This window comes from Salminus brasiliensis, chromosome 18, assembly GCF_030463535.1.
Source record: "Salminus brasiliensis chromosome 18, fSalBra1.hap2, whole genome shotgun sequence".
Taxonomy (NCBI): domain Eukaryota; kingdom Metazoa; phylum Chordata; class Actinopteri; order Characiformes; family Bryconidae; genus Salminus; species Salminus brasiliensis.
Genome location: NC_132895.1, coordinates 13,163,573 through 13,186,100, shown reverse-complemented (window position 1 = coordinate 13,186,100; position 22,528 = coordinate 13,163,573). Strand labels below are relative to the sequence as shown.

At 38.7% G+C, this 22,528-nt stretch overlaps 2 protein-coding genes across 3 annotated transcripts; one reads left to right on the top strand and one right to left on the bottom strand.

Moving 5' to 3' along the window:
- Positions 1–1,229: 1,229 nt before the first annotated feature.
- Positions 1,230–17,986, bottom strand: pde6b (phosphodiesterase 6B, cGMP-specific, rod, beta). 2 transcript variants are annotated; one of them, XM_072662677.1, is made up of 23 exons: positions 17,856–17,986; positions 10,211–11,293; positions 9,296–9,448; positions 8,428–8,517; positions 8,188–8,328; positions 7,045–7,119; positions 6,891–6,955; positions 6,716–6,782; positions 6,549–6,596; positions 6,283–6,432; positions 5,938–6,081; positions 5,764–5,829; positions 5,466–5,612; positions 5,013–5,120; positions 4,797–4,906; positions 4,422–4,509; positions 4,225–4,325; positions 3,934–4,041; positions 3,743–3,806; positions 3,576–3,650; positions 3,341–3,424; positions 3,090–3,246; positions 1,230–2,932 (listed from the first exon to the last, which is right to left on the bottom strand). In XM_072662677.1, the coding sequence occupies exons 2-23, from the start codon at positions 10,679–10,681 to the stop codon at positions 2,874–2,876; spliced, it is 2,571 nt and encodes an 856-aa protein (XP_072518778.1). In that variant the 5' UTR covers positions 10,682–11,293; positions 17,856–17,986; the 3' UTR covers positions 1,230–2,873. The 2 variants fall into 2 exon arrangements, with proteins under 2 accessions (XP_072518778.1, XP_072518779.1); XM_072662678.1 differs by lacking the exon at positions 17,856–17,986 and adding an exon at positions 12,754–12,777.
- Positions 17,345–18,579, top strand: rbp4l (retinol binding protein 4, like). Its single transcript, XM_072662496.1, has 5 exons — positions 17,345–17,421; positions 17,626–17,743; positions 17,858–17,994; positions 18,102–18,214; positions 18,320–18,579. The coding sequence occupies exons 2-5, from the start codon at positions 17,627–17,629 to the stop codon at positions 18,577–18,579; spliced, it is 627 nt and encodes a 208-aa protein (XP_072518597.1). The 5' UTR covers positions 17,345–17,421; position 17,626.
- Positions 18,580–22,528: the final 3,949 nt, after the last annotated feature.

Here is a 22,528-nt window from a genome sequence, read left to right as displayed (position 1 = left end):
TTAGAGAAATTATACATATATTAATGTTTTATCCATGGAAATTAATCAACACAACAAAAAAAAACACTGCTAAAATGATGAAAGCAGCATGCAGATCTTTAAAGGTGACAATCTGATATTTTTGTTTATAAAGAATTCCTTGAGGAAGCAAGGATGGACCAGCAGTTACTTAAGTAACCTAAGCAGGTGACCGGCAGGCAACCACTGAGCTAGAGGGCTGGAAACTGCTGATAGTTTGTATAAGATAAGAGGCTTTATTAGGGAGTGAGTCAGTGCTCATAAACGGCTATGACATGAAAGCTAATTAAAGGGCTGTTTGAAATAGACCATCAAAAATTGTGCTGCCAGTTCTCAAGTTGGATTGAATCATAAACCTATAAAACCGGTACAGAAGTCACTTTAACCAAACACCATTACAAATAAGTTCATAAAAATACAGACTTTAATTTTTCTTTGTGGAAAGCATAGAGAAACAGCTTTACAGGGGGATTTATCAAACATGTTGGGAGTGGGGTTAGTATCTTAAAAGCAGTATTTTCAGCAGCGACAGAGTTCGAATTCCACATTCAAACTGAGACCAATCCTACGATTTATATCTGACAAAAGTTTGGTTTTCATTTAGGTATAGACACAAAAACTAGTGTTGCACATGCGCAAATAAAGCAGCAACTTTTAATAGCAAAAATAAACCTTAATTTGGGTGCTATACAGTATACTCCAGCCACATGCTCTCTTCCTAAAGTTGATCGCTTCTACTTGTTTATTTACAGAATAAAGACAATTTACAATTGCTGTCAGATCACTGCTTTTCTGAGATTGCCTCATAAACAGCTACTGGAAGAAAGACACTTCCCTCCTTTATAAACACAACAAAATAGTTGACATTGTACCCCTGTCTGAACTCTTGATATCACAGATAGCTGTAACATCTGTAGGTTTTGTGTCATCAAATCTGAGAACTCATTAGATGTGTAGTATCAAGGCCACAGGCTTTAGTATTCTCTCCAATTGCAGGTCTCATAATCGGAAACATCGCATAGCACATGCATAGTAGCACTTGATGGAAATGATGATATTGTTCAAATAAATGTTCAAATTGTCTCTTAAGTGATCAAAATGTAATGCCAGTGACAATGAACCTAATGCTACGAAATATTTTCTGCTTATATATATATATATATATATATATATATATATATATATATATATATATATACACTGACCTCCATGCAAACAAAGCACATATTAGCCAGTACCCATTTTGTAGGAAATGTTTGGTCACTTCAGGAAGGACATTTTAAATATAACAAATGGATTTTGTAGCCGTCCAATGAAAACCATGTATCTCCAAAATAGTGACTTTACAGGAGAAGGCAAAAACTTTGAGTGGATGTTAATGTAAAATCATTGATTTGTTTTTCTAATTACTTTAGAACATTTCTATTGGTTCATTCATCTACAGTTATTTAGACAGTGCACAGAGCAGCTACAGGGTTGAAATGGAGAAAACTAAAAACGGACAAAAATGGGCATACATTGGTTTTCATTGGACAGCAGCGAAATGCAGTGTGTGTAGAGAATGCAAATCGATCCAAAATTCAGAGGAAGTTCCACAAGGAAAGAACTACAATGCTATCATCATCCTGACAGATCAAAGTTAGTCAGACACATCATTGTTTTTTTCAAATTACACTTATTCAAATATCTGCTCCAAAAAGTCTATCCACTTTGGATAACTTAAGTGTGCCTAGAGATGTGTGTCTTGTTTACATAAGTGCTACTGATAATTGTACTGTATTCACTGGATTAAAGTCGCTGCCAATTAAAGTAAACAATAACAAGAAGTATCAAACCACTGCTATCACAGCTTATCAAAATATCACACCTGTCTACAAACAAACTGAAATAACAGGTCTACCATTGCACTGTGATTGCACTGTACATTGCAATGTAACCACCTGTGTAGGCTCCACTTCTGGACATCACAAGAGGTAATTATTACTCAACATGAATACATTTGACCAAGAACTAAGAGCCAAAATATACAAACATGTTAACAGAAAACAGTGATACAAACTGGAGGCAAACTTAACCACCAGTTTTTGCCTACAAAAAAAATGTTTTCGACCAGAGTTGGTGGTCTACAGGCTCACTGATAGTTTGTGATGCATTGAACATATAAACTCACTGAGCAATTTATTAGGAAGACCATACTAATACCGGTAGGGCCTCAATTGTTTGTGGCATGAATTCCCCATTCCTATCCTATTTTGACATGATCACATCACACAATTCCTGCAGTTTCTAGCAGCACTTTCATGTTGCAAATCTCCCGTTCTTCCACATCCATCACCATCTGGTGACTGGGGAGACCACGCAAGAATATTGTCATGTGCAGGAAACCAGTTTGAGACCACTTTTGCTTTGTGACATTGTGCAATCATCATGCTGGACGTAGCCGTTCTGTCAGTTCAAACAAGTCTGGCCATTCTCTGTTGACCCGTGTTATCAACAAGCTGTTATCATCCACAGAACTCCAAGAAATCAGCTGTTCTAGCAGTTACGAAAAATCTTACCATGCTCAAAATGACCAAGATCTCATTTTACCTAATTCTAATGGCTGATGTGAACATGACCTAAAGCTGCTGACCAGTATGTGCATGAGTTTATGCACTACACTGCTGTGACATGATTGGCTGATTAGATAATTGCATGAATGAGCAAGTACACAGGTCTTCCTAATAAATTGCTCTGTAAGTCAGTCTTTCTTTTTTCCTCAGTCAATGTGTGTTTTGGCGTGAGGTTACTCCCGCCCGAGTAGTCGGTGGCTGTGTTTCCCAAAATACCCTGACCTTCCCAATGGTCCGTCAGTTTTAGCAGATTGAGCAGGTCTTAGATCCCGATGATCCTTCACTGGTGTTGTTGGCAGTAGCTGTAGAAAAATAACAGAATAGAAATATGTAACAAAGCCAGCATCAGCCTACCACATGGATGAAGCTTAAGTTAATCAGACTACACAGTGTCTTAAACATTCCCTCTTTTCTCAAAAGCAGCTGTTTAAAAACAATGGGATAATGTATAATTCAAACCATTTTTGGCTGCTGCGGCCTCTTGCTTTGCCTTGGCTGCTTCTTCAGCCACCTTCAGCTTTGCCTCGTATTCTTCCTGCAAGGCCTTCCACTCCTTCCTGTTGTTCAGGATGCCATCAAACATGGGCTGGATGGACGGGTGGAAACGAGAAAACTCCTGCAAAGGAAAGGTTTATGGGGTGTTGTGATTATGTAGGCTGTTGGCCCTTTTTAAATCATAATCAGGATCATAGAATACCTCTAAACAATACCTTGTAGACAAAAGTGCAGACAAAGTCTATGAAACCACACTGAAGCTTGGGTAGCTCTGCTGCTTTGTTTCGATCCATCATGGGCTAGAAATGAAAAGCAGGACATGTGTCTAACCCCAAACACACAAACAAAACCACTGCACATTTACTCCAGAATCAGCCTTGAGGGGACTGCTCTAACTTACGTTAACCAACACAGACACGCACACAGAGTGCCCAACCATTAAGCACTTACAATCGGTTGCTGTTCAAGAACAGTCCTCTCTAAGTCACCCTGCTCCCAAAATTCCGCTGCAACTGAGAGGGCCACCTGGAGAGAATCACAGAGTCGTGCAGAGAAACGTCAGAACTTTGTTATTCTACTTTACTCTGCATTAGACAATAAACCCTGTCAAAGCTCACCTTGCTCTGAACTTCCCATGGCTTGGTGATGGCAGACAGATCACAAGCTGTCATCATCATGGCCCTACATGTTGAGTGGAACAAGAACAGTTCTTCATAAACAAGTCTTTATCACCAGGAGTGTAAGATTACTGTATTCTGTGCATTTTTTCCTGAAGGGCTTAATGTAGATATAAATTGTTTACTCTCACATTACAATCTCCTTCCTTGTTGTTTCTAGAGACATAAAGTCAACCCATTTCTTCTCATCCTCATACGTCTCTGAGAGATCCACAATTTTCTGGAACATTGTTCTCTTCCTGTCAACATTAAAGAGTTGATGACATTTCAATGCTCTTGTATAAGCACTCGACTTGAGCTGTAGATGTTGCCTACTGAATTTGTTCAGATTGCTCTGATTTATATGCAAATACACAACAGATCCATAAAAAGAGCGTTTTTTAAACTGAAAGAATACCATTGACCAAATAATGATGACTCACTTGAAATACAAGGCAAGGTCAGTTGCGATAATCGCAATATCAATGAGATGGAAAACATGCTCTGTCTGTCTTCTGTTGAGGTTCTGGAAGATGTTTAAAGACTGCAGAGAAAGGGAAATGTCAAGATCAGTAATTTTTCGCAGCTTGGCTACTTTTGGTGGGCAGGAGCAGCATGTTCTCAAGATGCAAACTCTTACCTCGTCTCCAAGCAAAAACTTTCCAAATTCTAAATGATGCCTCTCTAGAATGGAGGAGCCATGCAGCTTCGCTAGAGGATTTTGAGATCTGAAAAAAAAGAAGAAAAAAAAACAGTGTAAAATTCTGACAGGTTCAATTGCATAGGCCTATAGGTTCATGCTGCAGGTCAGTATTTCAGTATTTCATTACTGAGTTAAAGTGCGTGTGTAAAAGCAGGAAGAGCACTACAATGTGCAGGGCAGTACAGTGGGCCTTGAGGACCAGGGTTAAGAAACACTACTGTACTGGTCACATGAATTAGCTACATTTTAATGAACATATCAATAATTTTGTTGTAACCATGTTATCAGTAGCAATGCCGGAGATGAACTTACTTCACTTGGTAGAGATTATTGGTGCCTCTGTGATCGATATCGTGCAGGAAGCCGGCTGTGATCATGGCCATGACCTCCAAATCTGTGTAGTACCGCTTCAACTTCCCTGTCTGAGCCCACAAATATGAAAGCATAAATGTAAAATGCTTTATATTATTTTGTAATTACATTGTAAATTATCTTTTACTGCATTGTTGGAGGGAGAGAGGCTCATACCGTTAGCAGTGTGAACATGGTTTGTCCAACGTTGAAGCCGTGGCGCCAGTTGTGATAAGTGATCCGCCTGTAGCCTTTGCTGAGTGAGTACATAAATCGCACAAGAACCTAGCAGAGGTTAAAGTAAAAAGCATTACTTTATGATGACAACTTTACTGGAGAAGGAAAACACATTTTAAACTTTCATTGAAAGTTGAACTATATTTTATTCCAAATTATTTTGGAGCATTTCTATTGGTCCATTGATCATGAAATTGTTGAAACTGACACAATGTAAGAAACAACTGTTAAAGGCAAAAAAACCCATAAATGACAAAAACGGAGATACAAGGCAGTTTGATACTAAATATCTTGAGTTCCTATTGAACTGTCATTGTATAAGGATAAGCATGAAGCAATATGCCTTTAGTTCTGCTGTTTCATCTGATTCCCCTAACTAGTGGGAACACTGACCTCCTGAGGGACCTGGAATTTCTTTACAACTCCAACTTCATAGTACATTTGTATCCCACACAGCACCAGGTCCATTTCAGTGCAGTCGAAGTCTGAAAACCGGAACTCGTAGATCTCAAATTTAGTTGGCCCTGGAAGTTCTTTTTTCTACGAATAAAGAAGACATCAGTTAATTATCTTTCCTTATACTACACTAAAAGTGAATGTAGTGAGTGTCTGTTGGAAATATGTATTGATATCACAGTAATGTTAAATTTAGGTGTTTACAAAATTGTAAGATTTTCAGCTCTGTATGTACCAAGATCTGCCAAAGTTCGTCCTCTTCACAGTCGCTTGGTTCTCTCCCGTAAATCTCCCTGGTTTTCTAATACATAATAATAACAACCAACAAAAAAGTAGAATCAATTTCTGTTTGTCTGCATTTGTTCCAATATTTGTGAACCAATAGAGAGACTTAAAGACATGAACTTACAAGGACATTCTGAATCTCGTCATCTCGACACTTGACGTGGTACAAGACCATGTCCTGGGCAATATCCTTCCTGTTTTCCAATTTATTCATCTTGTCGTAAGTGTCGGGATTGAGTGCTGACCAGCCCAGAAACTGGGTCAAAGCCTTGAAATCAACATTGTTCTCTGAATCAAAGTCTTATTGACATGCACATAGTCACATGACATTGCATTTGACCAAAACACTCAAGTTTTCATAGTGTATAAGCAATGGAAAATACATGATATTTAAACAGAATACTCTTAGTATTAAGTAACCAAGGAAATAATAAGAATAGTAACCAAGGGAAAAAAACATGAAAAACACCTCCATTAGTTGTTCATCCTGTTCATCAAATGGCTTGCCATCTTTTCTGTTATAGAAAGTTGCCACTCCCACAATTTCTTCTTTCTTGTTGACGATTGGCAGAGACAGCACATTTTTAATGGTCCAGCCCTTGTCATCAAGAGGTTCGGTCTACATCACATAGAGACAAAAGCTTGGAATGGATGGAGAGCTTTGTGCACACTTCGTAAAAATGGTCAAAAATATATATAAAATAGAAACTTTATGTAGACAGCATGGATTTCTACCTGAAAGCTGAACATTTCCTCTGCTGCTGCATTCATGATGTTGCAAATCTTAAAAACAAGAAAATAAGCATGCAGTGTTACACTGTGATATTCTGGTCTAATGAATACACTGCAATAAACATTATAGTCATATATTCCTGCTAAAAAAGCAAAGGAACACCACTTACAAAACCACTCTCCGCTACATAGGTGGGAAGTCCACTGATCAGTGCCCAATGGTCTGCAGGTGGATTTCTGATCAAATGGACACATGTTTATCATTCAACCATTAGGTTATTGTAAAATCATGTTGATTTGCAGTGTGATGAGAGATTGTGTTTCAAAACAAGGAAAAAAACTTACGGTATGACCTTGATTTCTTCTTTTCCATGCAAAATGTAGTCAATGACTTTGTAGAAGTTGATTTCCTGCATAAAAATAAATGAGCCTTCAAGTTATCTGACAAGCTTAGGTGAAAAGCAAATCATCCAGCTCATGAAGTGCTCAAGACACGTACCCTCCCATCTGGAGTTACAGGGCCAGAGTATGGTGCCTGCTCTCCCATCAGCACAGGCCAGATGTCAAAGAATTCCTGTAGATGAGAAACAGCAGGCATCCTTATAGTATTCATTTGGGATAAATGTCATTTTTGGTACAAGGGCATTCAAAACAATACCATAGTTGTGGGAGATCGACTGACTTAATGAAATACATTGGGTACCTTTTTATTTTACATTGTTTTGATGTTTACCATGTTTTAAATGTCGCAAATCTGTTGATATACACTATATGTCCAAATGTTTGCAGACACCCCTTCTAATGAATGCATTCAGCTACTTTAAGTTGCAGCCATTGCTGACACAGATGTGAAAATGCACACACACAGCTTGTCTAGTCCCTGTAGAGAAGTTTTTCCCCCTTCCTAATTTTAGATAACACTACACAGCCCACTTATTAGTAATTTCTCCATATCACATGTAATGTTTCCGAAACCGGGAGTATGAGGACTGACACGTCTCCACCGACACATGCATAACTAGCCACTGTCACTTTGAGGTAGCTCTCAAACATGCTCGGAGGAAAGCACTGGGTATCAGTTAGCAGGTGCCTGTGCCGGCCAGCATCACACTAAATATGTGGGGAGAAAGAGAATCATCTACCCACCCAAACAGAGCAAGGCCAATTCTGCTCTCTTGGGCTCTGGCTGCTGATGGCAGGCAGCATGACCCAAGATTCAAATCGGGTCATAGTGGCAGTGGAACTGTGTTCTCTGTAATGATGGTGCTCCATTTAACACCCTGACCTCACTAACACTCTTGTCACTGAATGCAAAAAAAAAAAAAAAAATCCCTACAGCAATACTCCAAAATCTAGTAGAAAGCTTTCCATGGATGGTAGAGACAGTTACTCCAACAATATTAACAATATAAACTCTTTTTGGAATTCCCATGATTTCAGTAGATACGATGAATGAGCAGGTGTCCCAATACTTTTGTCCATATAGTGTATAATGTATATCTAGTTTAAATATATTTGAATAATCAACTAGGAAATGAATGAAATTAAATGTAAAGCAATGTGATCATAAGGGATGTCTATGGGTTAACTAACTGAAATGCAGAGCTATTCCATTTTACACAGTGTCTGTCTTTAGACACACCTTCTCCTTGGTCATGTCCAGCAATCCCACAGAGTAGCGGTCACAGTTGAGGTACGCCCGCACTGTGTACAGAGCTTTGTGAAACTGCCGCTCAATGTCAGTAAGCTCTTCAAACACTTTGTTAGCAGACCACAAGAGCAGCTGTTCACAGAAGAGAGAACAGGGTTAGTTCCTGTCATTCTGGACAACATTAATGATGGACACACATGTTGTATCCAAGAGGACAGGGCACGCACTAACCTGCCCTTTACGTGTCTCACAGTTATGCAGGTAGCTCAGATGATAAATCCTCAGGTTCAAAGTGCCAACTTTCAGATACTTTAAAAAAAGCTGTGAAGTAAAAGAGACAGTGTGGCAATACTTTAATTATAACACAAAATACACCATGTTTGAAATAGAAAAATGCACCATGTCAGAAATTGGCTTGTGCAACAAGTCTAGAACGCTTTAGTTAATCTTGGAGTGTACAGCATGTTTAGAAGGCATGGATAAGCAATGAGGGAACATATGGAAAAGCCAAAGCTCCGCTGGACAACACTATATTTATGTGTCTGACCTTTATAACAGATTTACTCACAGACATCTTATCAAGCTCCAAAGATGTGTAAGCCTTTGCTTGTACTTCAGCTTAAGAAGGGCAGTAGGGTAATACCACCACCCCAAATGTACTGCACCAAGGCACATAATTCAGTGCAGAGGGTCTACAGGCCTACAGGAGTGCATTGAAATGGCCTTTAAAGGCTATAGTTTTTAAAGGTCAGGCAAGTAGAAGATCACTTGACTCCACTTGTATAATTAGTAGGTCTTCAGACTAATACTCCTAATACAGTCTCTAATATTAGTTACATAATGTATGTTCTAAAACTCTGTATGTACTTATACACTTTATTAGTTTCATAATTTACAGCAGTTCAATAGGTCCTAAAATTGAACCCTGTGGGACTTGGCTACACAATAGTTTTTGCTTTAAGACTAATAATTGAATTAGTAATCTAGGGCTTAAAAGGTCAACTGTATATGTTTAAAATTAGTAATTGTGTGCTGCAACACATATGATTACATGTTTAATTTTTTTGGTGGTGGGTAGGGATGGTGCAGCTTGACTTACATCTTCATCTGCATCTGTGAAATGGGGTCCATTGGTCTTATTGACAGCCATAATGACTGCCACTACATCCTTGCCGTTCATGATGGGTGCAGCCAAGATGTTGCGTGTGGTGTACTCTGTCAGCTCGTCAACAAATGAGCAGAAGTGACTACTCTGGAATGATTCAATAGGTTTAATCAGAAATGACATGAAAGTGCTCATCACAAATAAACACATGCAGCTATCATGCAAAATGCCAATAACTACTGTAATGCTACAGTTATATTAGGGTCTCAAAACTCTCAGGTCTTAACCCCCCTGCTTGGGGGCAAAAGTTAAAAGTTTGGACACAACTGACAATGTTTTCCATTATTCTACAGACATTTTGATCTCGTTTTGCATCTGAATTTCTGGATTAAAGGTTAAACAGGTATTTTTCTTCTTATATATAATTCTTCTTATATATATATATTTCTTCTAACGTAGTGTTGATGTTTTCTTTACTTTTCTATAATGTAAATAATAACTTATTATAATTATTATCCGGTGTGTCCCAAATTGAACTAAGATGAAATTGTCAGATCTATGGCAGTTCAGATCTAAGATAAACCTGAAACCTAAAATTTCCGTATTTTGTGTGAAAAATGTAAAATAAATAAATAAATAAATCACTGTTGCTGACACAAAAATACCCAGGTGAAATAATCCCCAGTTGTAGATGGCTCTTGAAATAAATGGATTATGTCAAGAGGATTTAGGTGTCCTAAAATATGCATGTACTATTGTATCTGTATATGCAGCCTGTACAGATTTTACTCCTTCACTGAATGAATTTATGAATTCAGATATATCAAAGATATGGTTGTGATTTTCTTTGTCGAAAAATAAAGACCAGGAATTGTGTACAACAGCAAATATATGAAATACATATCTTACCTCATTCACATCCTTAACATTGATTGGTTTTTTGGTGTGGGCCACATGTCCGACTATGCCAACATCAAGAGGAAAGACAATCTCTGAGTCTGGAGGAATCACACATTCTTCCATCTTGGCCGCATCATTGACATCGAACAGTCGGGTGGCCAGCTCGGCAATGCCATTTCTCTGCCGGTACATGAACAGGCTGCAGCGGTCAGCGTGGATCAAAGAACTGAGTCTCCTTAGGATCTTGAACATCACTTTTTCCATGTTGACGTTCTCTTGCATGTCTTTGATTAAATCATAGAATATCGCCCCTTCTTCCACCTGAGATATCTGCTCAAAGGAATCCACATCCACCTTGGATTCTGCAATTCCCATCACAGAGGCCACAGCTCCAGGTTTGAGCTTTTTTTCAAAGTAGGTCTTGGCAAAGCCTGGGTTTCCTTCCAGGAACTTTGCCACGTCTTCACTTTTAACGCTCATCTTGGGTTTGGTATATTCTGCCCCTGTTCCAGCACTGACTTATAATCACCTCCGAAGGTTCAAACAAGGTTTAAGCTTGTTGTTGCCTAAAAGAGAGAAAAATGTTTGCAGCACATGATCCTGAAACTGTCGAGAAAGAGGAGGACGGCAGAACAGGAACAAATTGCGTGGAGAAACACCTGCAGCAGCAGGGGCGACCTGAGTCCAATCCAACTGTCATCAGCAAGGTGTTTCCCTAATAGTGTTGAAGGTGAACCAGGATCCGCTCATGCAAAACTGATCAGGTGATGAGCAGCAAAGCTGGGGTCCGCAGCCACAATGGAGCACCTTAGTCCTCTTCACTCCCTCGTCTTTGCATTAGCAGGAAAGGGCCATTTTCTTGAAGAACGCTTCAGTTGAAAGATGCCACAGATGTGACTGGTGTGTTTTGAAGATGTGTGTTTGGTTCGTTCCACTTGTCTCCTCTCCCAGGCTTTTGTGACACAAGCTCTTTATGTTCTTATTAAAAACACACTCCTCATTCCTAAGCCCTATTTAGTCAGGCCACTAGCTGATTATCTCAGCACCCTGGTCTTCTCCTCACTCACTGAAGAGAGCAGTAATACAGCCCTTCTGTAAGATAGAAAGAAATTAAAGTAAAGAAATACTTGCACATATTTTACAGCATCATTTACTGCAGTTCATGCATTCATGTTCACTGTTGGTCTTTACATATATATACCTTTAAGGTAGGTCTATACTGAGGGAACTTGCAATCTTGCAATCTTACCATGCAAGACTGCAACAGCAATAATAAACCATGAATACTGAGTGAGGTGGACCCTGGTAGGAGAATGATAGAAAGCCTAAATAAGAAAATGTCATTAGCACACATCTATATAAAGACCCAATAACCATCTTAGGCAAAAGGTCAGGAGGATTATCGCCACATTAATAGCTCAATACCTGCACATAGTAATCTACACGGAGGACAAAGCCTTTCAACAGACGTGTGAGCAAGTGAGTGTGAGAGCACACACTAGAGTATGAGACTTCATACTGGTGTCATATCTGGAAATAGCAGCTGGCTGTGTCCAGAAGGAACGAATAGATACAACCGAGTAACAGGGTTGGCAATAGTATAGTTATAGTATGAAAGTCTTCTTTATATACACTGATAAAATATACAGTATGCAACTAATCTCTGCACATGCATGGAATACTGAGATAGCCACAATGCCACCTAGTGGGCGGCATCGAATGCATAATGGTTTATTCCGTTATATGAAACTACACAATCAATACAACAAACAACAACAAAAAAAGGGCACATAGATGGTGAATATAAATACATGGCAAACTTATTCACCAATAAATGCATACAGAGGTCTGAATGTCATCCTGTTGCGGCAGCATTCAGATTTGTGCAATGTTTTAAATGCCCAGAAGAGAGCAGCAGAACAGTATCCAATAGTTCAATGTCTCATAAAGCCCAGGATAAGTAGTAACACTACAGATGGGTTTCTGTGCAATCTCCTCACAGAGATGCGTGCAAAACTCTTTATTACTGAGTAGACAAACACTGTGAAATCTACGTTTACTAATGTTATAAGCATCTGACCGGCTATATTCCTAAAACAATTTTTCATAAACAGTAATGTTTGTAAACAGGAAACTCGTCTATGTAGAAGATGTAAGACTGAAAACATACAGTAAAGCTACAGAAAGTTGCCATATTGTCAATTTCTGTGGAAAATGTAAAAAAAACAAAAAAAAAAACACAAAAAACACATTGTTTGGGACACTGCATGCAGAGGGGGTAGATCCACAGTGTTGTTAGAAGTTTGTGTACCCTTTACATGTTTTTATCCCTAAAACTCAAAGAAGCTTAAACAAACTTAAACAATTTTCTCAAAAACATGGCGTTCACTTCGTTCTTATTAAGAAAATGTCTCCAACATGCATACATATAATATCCAACATATAAAGTCAAAGTGGTAATTGAAGTCAGGTGTTTCAATCAAGAGGATGTGACTTTAGCAAACCCTTTTATGTATAAAGAACATAAGACAGGAAATGATAAGCACAATCACCATTTGTGTTGGACACAGATGAAATTGGACCTCCACCTTTAACACACACATATACATTAATGAGCAAACACACACACAGTGGACAATGTGCACACATGGTCTTCATTATCAGAGTCTGGTCTTCACCACACAGATTTATGGAAGTTTCATAATGGCTTTCACCAATCCCCTGAGAGGCACATGGTCTAAAAATGGAGGCTATTCAGCACCAATATTACTCTCTCAAATAGTGGCTGTCCAGCTAAAATCACTAAAAGACCAGAAGCTTGGCAAATAGCATTATGGGAAGCCAGAAATGCTGGACAAAATCCACATTAAATTAACTACAGTTAAGCAACAGCGTGCTGAATGTAAAAATGTGTTGTTACAAAATCTTTTGGTCAACATTTTGACCTGATGATTTTTTCTAAATTGAATAAAATTAATCTGAAATATTGATTTGTTTGGGGATTAAACTTTACATCAAATCTAACTGGCTAATGTTCTGCCATTGGGATTTTGAGGCAGTGCTACTTTTGCAGCTTTTTGGCGTCATGTAAAACACACTACTAAGGCACTATTGATTAAAACAGCCCGTGTTCTTCATAGTAGAACGTACCCAGCAGTATGTGTGTGTGTTTGTTCTGTATATAATGACAATTAAAAGGATGTCAAATCCAAGTCTTCATTATCACCATTTAAAGTAGATGTTTGATTACAGTAGGCTTAGGTTTACAGTAGGTTTGCACAATTTAAGTGTATTCATCAACTGAACAAGCATCTTTTAGCACTATCTATCTAATACAGAATTCTTAGTTATGCTACTTAGATTTCTAGAACCAGTAGTCCTCTCCTGCACGGTGTAATGTCAATGTCCATGTAACCACCACCAGGCAAACACAAAGGAAGGGGAAAAAATAACTCTCTCCAAAAAGAACATTACTTCCCATATGACGTTTGCTCAAGGACCACATGGATAAGCCAGAAGCACATTGAAAAAATGTTCTGTGGACAGATTAATCCAAGCAAAACAAAACCTCTTGGTTTAAATGAATATCCCCTTTGGCAGATATCACTGCATGAAAATGCTTTTGAGTCTTTTTGTCCATGTTTTAGGAATTTTCACCAACTGTTCTGTGGGCCGTTTTGTATTCTCAGCATGTTTAATTTTTTTTTAACAAAAGTATTGGGACACCTGCACGTTCATTGTTTCTTCTGAAAGCAAGGCTATTACAAAGAGTTTATCCAGCTTTTGTTGGAGTAACTGTCTTTTTGCATTTACTGTCTAATTGCATTTAGCAACAAGAGCATTAGTGAGGTCAGGATGTTGGATGATCACCACCCCACCTCATCCCCAACTCATCCCAAAAGTTATTATTGGAGAACCATCATTACAGACAACACATTTCCTCTAACGGCTGGGGGGGGGGGGGCTTAATTTCTCTTAAGACCATGTCTGGAATTAGGCATGGTACCAAAAGGTTCATGTTTATCTGCTTCAGAGTCTATTCTATCAATAATGATAGCATTACAGCAGGAACTAGACAAGCTGTGTGTATGTGTGCATTTGCACATCTGTGTCAGCAATTAGTGCAACCTAGAGTAGCTGAATGCATTCATTAGAGGGGGTCTTTATAAACAGTTGGACCTATAGTGTATCTTTCTATAGATTTTGACTTCCCACAATGATAAAGTCCAAAAACCTCTGTTTGTGTTTCTTAAGGTAGTTTATGATACACTTTGGATCATTGTACTGTTAAATCAAGCCAGTCATTTGGACTCAACTGTAGCAATGTAAACAGCCTATTTCCAACTGTTTTCAGACGAAGTATTTATTTGAGTTGAAAAAAAATAGCCAAATTTATGGGCTGAATGGATGGACCATTTTGTCTAATGTAAAGCTCTTTAACTTAACAAAATGAACAAGGCCCAGCCTTAGCAACAGTCCAAAGCCTGGTCCAGTGCATCCGCCTGTGGGAACATGTGCTCAATCAGCAGTAGCATCAAAGTCCTCGGCTCTGAGCCTGCACTGAGCACTGCCTTTGTCTGAGGACTGCAAGCCTGAACAGGCTGGCTGGAGGCCAGTCCTGATCACATGGGGGATGTGGGAGATTAGGCTACAAGTTTATGAGAGAAGGCCCACGTGGAGCACAGAACGGTTATGGATGCATTTCTACAGGAGAGGGTGAGCATGCCAGGACTGGAAAGAGTGGTCTTACTGGGATAGAGCAGGCCCAGACGAAGTTACAATTAGAAACTCTCAGTGACATCACGTCAGTTGTCATTTTTGTGTGTTTCTAGACAAATACAGACTTATCAAATATACTGTCATGAAATAAAATACACTGTATTTCATAAGAATACATTTTATCAGTCAGGGGGTATGCATTGTCTAGAAAAACACTGCACGTGGTGTGCAATGTGCTTTACTGTACAAAAAACGGAACAGCTTAGTAAACAGAGCATGTGCATCCTAGCACTTCTGTTGACATGTATAAATATAGCAAAAGGGCTTGAAGCGTTGCAGCCAAATAAAGAAAAGTGCTTTTAAAAGAACTGTGCTAATCCTTTCAAAGCTCATCTGTAAATAGACAATATCATTGAACTGTGTATCTATAGTCTATGCCAGGAGCTCAGGCTGGCTTTAATGAGAAGGGCAGCATCGTCTGATACAGTTCTCCGCAGCTCAATTAACCATATGACAGGTTCTCATATTCACTATGACAAGAAAGTTGTAGCGTTCTGCTGAAGGGCCAGGAGCTTTTGGGCCCTTAAGGACACTGAACTGCCATCTATAAAGCTACTCAGGTGTGTTGGCAGAATGTTGGTCACTCAGCATGAGATTACATAGCCTCGTGGGAAATAGTCACCTGAGGAGTTCAACGTGGGTCATGTTGCCTAACAGAAGTATGTACTGTACTGTACTGTATGTTTTGACAATGTAGAATGACCATTCATTTAATAATGCACTGTGAAACGCATTGGAAGAATTTTCAGTTTCATCAGAAGATGAAGGTGATAAGCTGTTTGAAGGTAAACATGATATAAAGTTTAACTGGCTTTAAATGAGCTCAGCAAACACAAACACGAGATCATTGATCTGGTAATTAGCAGCCATTAAAAAGCCAATAGTTCTACACTGCAGTTTTGCTTTCTAACACACCTAGATCAACTTAAGACAGACTTCCTCAACAGATAACAGTGTGAGAAAATTCAGAATAAATAAAACCACGGTAATTAACAGTTAACTACATTTATGACTTAATGAATTCCTGAGGACAAACAGAGCCGAGGTTCTTTTTAATGGATGGATGATTTTATCTTATACTGTATCAAATTGTCAGTTAAGATAATTAGTCTGTAGTGAATCTGCCTTGAGACCCTTACATAATGTGATAATTATAATCTGCATTCAGTAAGGCAGCAATGGATCATACGAGGTAAAGCATACAAACTAGTCAGCATTAACTGCTATTTAAAGCCTATGTACACTATTTCTGACAATGGTTTAAAATTACACAACAGGTTTTCATAATGAGCAAATCTGCTTCTGTAACAATGCACATGTCATCAAACTGGCCCACAGCCAGCAGGAGCTCATTATAATGGACAAAACATTGGCACATGCACTTCCACATTGTAACCAACAAACATAGCGTAATCACAGTTCCTGTGCCAAATCGGTAGAGCACGGTCAGGTCTGCAGATAACAAGCAAAGATAAAATTCAAGACAATCAGTGTTTACTGGCTTTGGGTCTACTAAAAGACAGTGCAGCAGTCAATTTTGAGCAAACATTGGGGCCTCAAACAGGAACCACGAGGCAATATGTTAATCAAGAAACGATGTTGGATTAGACTTTAGGACATGTGACTGTTCTGACTCTGTCTAGAGCAAACTCCAAAAATGAATCTATGTTTAAACGGGCACTGGAGTGCACTGTTTGTTTGTTTTTTTCATGATGAATGGCCGTTTGTGGTTAATCACTGTCTACATCCAAGTTTATGATCCAGAAGATCGTCCAGCTTTTACGATGCCAGCATATATTTATTACTCTAAAATTAACTGAGAATCTGGGTGAAACTATAGCTACATGGTTTACTTTATCTACTGCCACTGTGGAACAGAACTTGTAGGAGGTTCAATGTATTATATTAAACAGCTTTCTTTGGATATAGCTCTTCTGATTACCCAACAACCCCAGAGAAAGAACCACACAGTGGTCGGGCTCATCACCAGTAAGAACCCTCTGGCTAGGTAATCTACATCTGCAATGTGTTACATCCAATCAAAACATATGTACAGTACATTCTGACCTAGAAATGTATTCCTCTTACAATAAGGAGATGATCCTGTTTATCTGCGGTTTTCACCACAGGTTTTTCCCTGGGTTTAACTAATACAATTCCTTGTGTTATATAAAGCCTTAATTGTTTTTACGGCAAGCATGGGAGGGTTCAACCAAGTAGCCAGATTACACTGAGGATTTCTACAAACGGATTAACCCTAGATTTAAGCACCTTATTTAGTTACAAGAAGTGAAAATAATCAATAAGCCCGTCTGTGGAGTTGGTATAAAGACAGCCCTGTTGTGTGGAGACATAAGAGCCTGGTGGAGAACCACATAGAGAGGTCCTACAACACTGCTTTCTTCTCACCCCTGAACACCGGACAACATCAGACCAAACAGGTAAATCTAAAAATGCTATGATGCGCCTCTGAAGCTTTAGGTTTGGAATCAACTGTAGCAGATTTACAGCACAAGTTTCAGATGTAAAATACATTTCAAGACTAAAATGTGGAAGGATAAACAATAGTAAACAGTGGAAGAAGTAGCATTTGAGGACATCAGACATCAGCTAGATCACATGTGCACTCTCTGTCTGTCATACAGAATGGAATACTACAAGTTTGCCCTGCTTGTGGTCTTCTTGTCCTACATCGAGCGCTGCTGGTCTGCTTCCTGTGTGGTGGACAGCTTCACAGTCAAGCAGGACTTTGACCCAAAAAAAGTGAGTCTAGGGAACCATGAGAAGAATGAAGCTCAAATTGAATTAACAGCAGATCTTGCTACTTTTCGTTGCTAACATGAAGAAGGGCCTCTAACCTGACCTTTTCACTCACAGTATGCAGGAAAATGGTACGCCCAGCAGAAGAAAGACCCGGAGGGACTCTTCCTCCAGGACAACATTTCTGCAGAATACACCATTGATGAAGATGGCACCATGACTGCTTCCTCCAAGGGTCGTGTCACACTGTTTGGGTGAGTAAAAAGCAAGACGAAGAAATGTTAACGATCAAATGAAGGACAACTTTCATTTACCAGAGTTAGAAGATACCAATAATCTATACTATCCTTACCAAATCTAGATTCTGGGTTGTGTGTGCTGATATGGCTGCCCAGTACACTGTGCCTGACCCCACCACCCCTGGCAAAATGTTCATGACTTACCAGGGTCTGGCCAGCTACCTGTCCAGTGGAGGTCAGTTAACATGCACACTAACACAGCTCAATACATTTAACTTGTGCTTGTTTAAAATCAGACCCTGCTTCATGTCCTATATCACAGTATAGTTTATTCATACAGGTGACAACTACTGGGTCATTGATACCGACTATGACAACTACGCCATCACCTATGCCTGCCGCACCCTGAAGGATGACGGCACTTGCGATGATGGATATGCTCTTATTTTCTCTCGCAACCCCCGTGGCCTGCCCCCTGCCATCCAGCGCACTGTGCGCCAGAAGCAAGAGGAAATCTGCATGGCGGGCCAATTCCAGCCCGTGCTCCAATCAGGTGAGGCTGAATATATGGCTCTCTCACACATGGCCAAGCGCCTATGATAAAAACACTAAAGGAATGCCCTGCTAATGCTAATGTAATACCCTGTCTGAGTTCATTCTGAACTGAAGATTTTAAAAATGCTAACATGAAGGAAATTTGTGAACTCAGAAAGAATGCAACCCTAAGCATTTCATTCTTTTCTTTCCTTGGTCCACAGGAGCTTGCTAAACTCTCTGAGAGAGGTTACATTAACGCGCTGGCAAGAGAAGAGGCACGTGGAGTGGAGGCATCTCAAATCAGCATTATAGAGATTCAGAAAACAAAGAGTGTATCAGGGAGAAACTGTTTGCAACTCACTGTCTCAAGGGAAACTTGTGTCTGTGAAAATAAATATTTTTTAAACAAAAGTTCTGTCTTAAAGTCTGTCTATATAATAGCCTTCAGTAGTGCAATATGCAGATCTGCTGAAATATGAAGGTACTCAATGTCTGTTACTGTAGTAACTAATGAACAGTATTTAATCTTCATTTTTAAGAATAAATAGTATTTTTCCTTTTGCAAAATGAAAGCTCCACTGCAGGTCCAGTGCACTTAAACAATAGCAATTTTAAAGAAAACATCAACTGCAGAAGGTCTAAGCTCATAAACAAGGGTAAATAAATCAAATGAGAGGTAGCACAGAAAACACTAGATCACTGTGATCTTACCAGAAAATCTCAAAGACCAGTGAGGCTTTGCAAAAGAACAAACAATCCACTATATGGACAAAAGTACATATAGTACAGAAGTTTTTAATAAAAAAAAATAATAATTACATAAAAACCAAGGCTGTTTAAAAAAAAAAAGAGTAAATCCTGCTTGTGTTGGAGTAACTGTCTCTACTGTCCAGGGAACGCTTCCTACTACATTTTCTCTACCAGACAACTACCTCATCCCCAACTCCCCAATGCAAAAGTACTGGATGGAGCACCATCATTCCATAATTCCAGAGGACACAGTTCCACTGCTCCACAGATCAATGCTAGGGGGGCTTTATACACCTCTAGCCCACATCTGGCATTAGGCATGGTGCCAATAGGTTCTGCTCCAGAGAGTCCTATTGTATTGGCAGTACTTCTCTATGCAAATGACTGGGTCCCCTTGGTCAAATTACTTGTGTAAAGTATAATTATTGTTTTGGTTTTTTTTTGCTTAATTTAACACATTGTAAAAAAGAAAAGCTAAAAAAAAACCAATGACTGTGGCAAAAGTGCAAAAGTAATGGCACATACGTTAACTTCAGAAAATACATGACTGACTATACTGACTATAATGTGCAGAAAAAAATCATTTGAAGCTTCCTGTAAATGATTTGCTTACTTATTTTTCATCATGTATTTTTCCATAAGACTGTATGAATCTCTCCCTCTCGCTCTCTCTCTCTCTATATATTTACTACATTTTGGTTTTGTCCAACCACACTTACGTGGCCCATGTAGATGAGAAAAACACAGGTTATACATACATACATATAGCTTACATACAGACACAAGAGTCTAGCCAATGGTTCACTGTCTGAAAACCAGATTACATGTGGCCTGGTAAACCACACTACTGAGTCAAATTACCATTAATTACTGAAAACAAGCCAACTTAAAAAAAACAACAACAAAAGTACAGAGCAAAAATGATTCAGTTCTGCGTGAGGCAGAAAGCAGGTTGGTGATATACTGTAGGTTATAAATTATACTGTAAATATAGCTTTTAATTATAAAAAGACAAAGAAAATACTTGTTCTTGGTCTACAACTAAAACAAATTCTCTTGGCAGCTGCTAGTTGATCTTTCCTGCAGACACCAGATTGCTTGCTCGGGACTGCTGAGAGTCTTTACTAAAGAAATCTGTTTTAGGGAAGCCAGGGTTAATGATTTAAGTGGCTTCGAGGGTCAGTTAGTATTGGCTGCTAACGTAAGGGAACAATGTGGAAAAGCCCAGACATGTAGTCTGACACACTTTTCTGACGCACATTTCAGAACAGCATATAGACTATTGGCTAGACAGTGGAGAGAACAGAGAGGACATGCTATCAGTTGATTTTTTTGGTCAAACCTAATTTATAAATCCAGCTCCCTCTAGTGGTAACTTTATTTCTTTTCTATTTTTCAGTCCTGCAGAAAGACAACGTTTAATCCATTATTTATTTACAGAAACGGAAAATGCTCAGCATTTTGAAGCAGGACTCCAACAATTCTTTCACTATAATTAAACGATTAAGAAGTAAACAAAGTCATTCAGAGTGGTTTGCTGAGAAATGTTGCATTTTGAAGAAATCTTTAAATGTCTTAGAATAGTTCACAATGGTGATGGTAGTTAATGTCTAAAAGCTACCACACAGAAAGCTACTACACAGATTTGTTATAAATACACTGCTAATAACTGAGACATTGGTTGATGATAGTTTTGACATTAAATAAAAAATGTTGTTAATAAAAAAAGTGCTACAAAGGGTTCTTTGAGCAAGGTAGGAGGAACCCATAAAATAAATAAATGTGTGAGAGCTGTGAATGTGAAGAATCCTTAAATTGATAAAGGACCTTTAAATTAGAACTGGGCGATGTGGTAAAAATACTATATCACAATATTTAAAGACATTTTTTATGATACGCAATATTTATCACATCTGCTGCACTTCATCTAATTTAACCAAAGCTGTTAAATTACACTGTTTGTAATGAAACCTGCAGTTGATCAGTATACTTTAAGCACTAACATTATTCTCAATATGCTTCAAAAAGCAAGGCAGGCGTGGCAGAATTGTTGGAGTTGTGTGATCTACTGTAATATCTTTTCATGGTGCCCCACATTCCTGGCAGCAGCTCTGCATATACAGAATTTATATACGGAATGTATATACAGATTTTATATAAACAGAATTGATATGTATATCAGAAGATTTGGACTTTTGGGACTACAAATAAAAATATAACATAAATCCAAAAAAAGCCAACCCGTAATGGGTGGCTAACACTGTTGACACTTGATCCATCCTTGACATGCTTAAAGTCACTGATTTCTTATCAACTAACCCTTGCACATGGACACGAATTCACTACCTCATCATAAAATAATAAGTAACCATACTTGCTGTAGGGGAGAACTTTCCATTAAGAAAATGAAACATTAACAAGCTTGTTTTGGTCAGTGAATAATGACCATGACAATGAAGACTTTGGTTACGGACTTTAACTCTTTCAAAAGGACGAGCAAGTTCAGGTAACATATATCATATTGTAATTTAAATATCACTAATAATAGTCATAGTTTAAGCTGAAGAGCGCAGGCTGAAAATAGGTAAGCTAAAGCTGTGTACACATTAACTGTGGGTTCCTAAGAGACGTGACACTTCACATTCTCAAGCACATCTTTGCAATAAGTGACTTGGTCAGTACTTCGCTTGAGCATACAGAACGTAAACATTTACATGTAAACAGGATGGTCCTGAGCTGTGAGGTTAATATGTAAATTACTACGTGAGCTTGTGTGTGTTGATACTTCCATAGGCCTGGCGGAAGGTTGTGAGAAAGGACAATGTTTTAGCTGGTTTTGTTGATGTTAACCTTTAAAAGAAACAGTGTATTCATTGCTAAATCATTAAAAGCAATTAAAATTCCTATTGTAATTATCAGGTAGTTCAGCAGGGCGGGGAAAATTGTGCTACGTAATATTGCCGTCATGTCAATATAGTCATTGGCGTTTATGGCATTCTGATTATATATATGCTATTGCAGGGTCTCTTTCAAACAAGCTATAAACAAAGGACTTTTCACTATAAGGCCGGCCATCTTTTAATGGCACAGCGGAGCAAGGCAGTACCATCTCTATAAACTGCATACAATTGCAAACTAATTTCATTCAGCTATGCAAAAGAGAACCCTAAAGCTCAAAAAACACATTCATTTTCTGCAGAGACATCCATCCATTTTTGTTCAAATATACTCAGTCATGTCTGTGGGAGGCACTGTTTCCATG

Bases quoted from the DNA above. Each gene is read 5' to 3' on its own strand.
- rbp4l (XM_072662496.1), top strand. From the start codon at position 17,627: ATGGAATACTACAAGTTTGCCCTGCTTGTGGTCTTCTTGTCCTACATC. The intron at 17,744-17,857 runs GTGAGTCTAGGG...TTTCACTCACAG, and splicing joins AGGACTTTGACCCAAAAAAA to TATGCAGGAAAATGGTACGC. The intron at 17,995-18,101 runs GTGAGTAAAAAG...TACCAAATCTAG, and splicing joins GGTCGTGTCACACTGTTTGG to ATTCTGGGTTGTGTGTGCTG.
- pde6b (XM_072662677.1), bottom strand. From the start codon at position 10,681: ATGAGCGTTAAAAGTGAAGACGTGGCAAAGTTCCTGGAAGGAAACCCA. The intron at 8,518-9,295 runs GTAAGTCAAGCT...TTTACTTCACAG, and splicing joins TCACAGATGCAGATGAAGAT to CTTTTTTTAAAGTATCTGAA. The intron at 6,082-6,282 runs GTGTTTTTCATG...GTTGATTTCAAG, and splicing joins AGGATGAACAACTAATGGAG to GCTTTGACCCAGTTTCTGGG.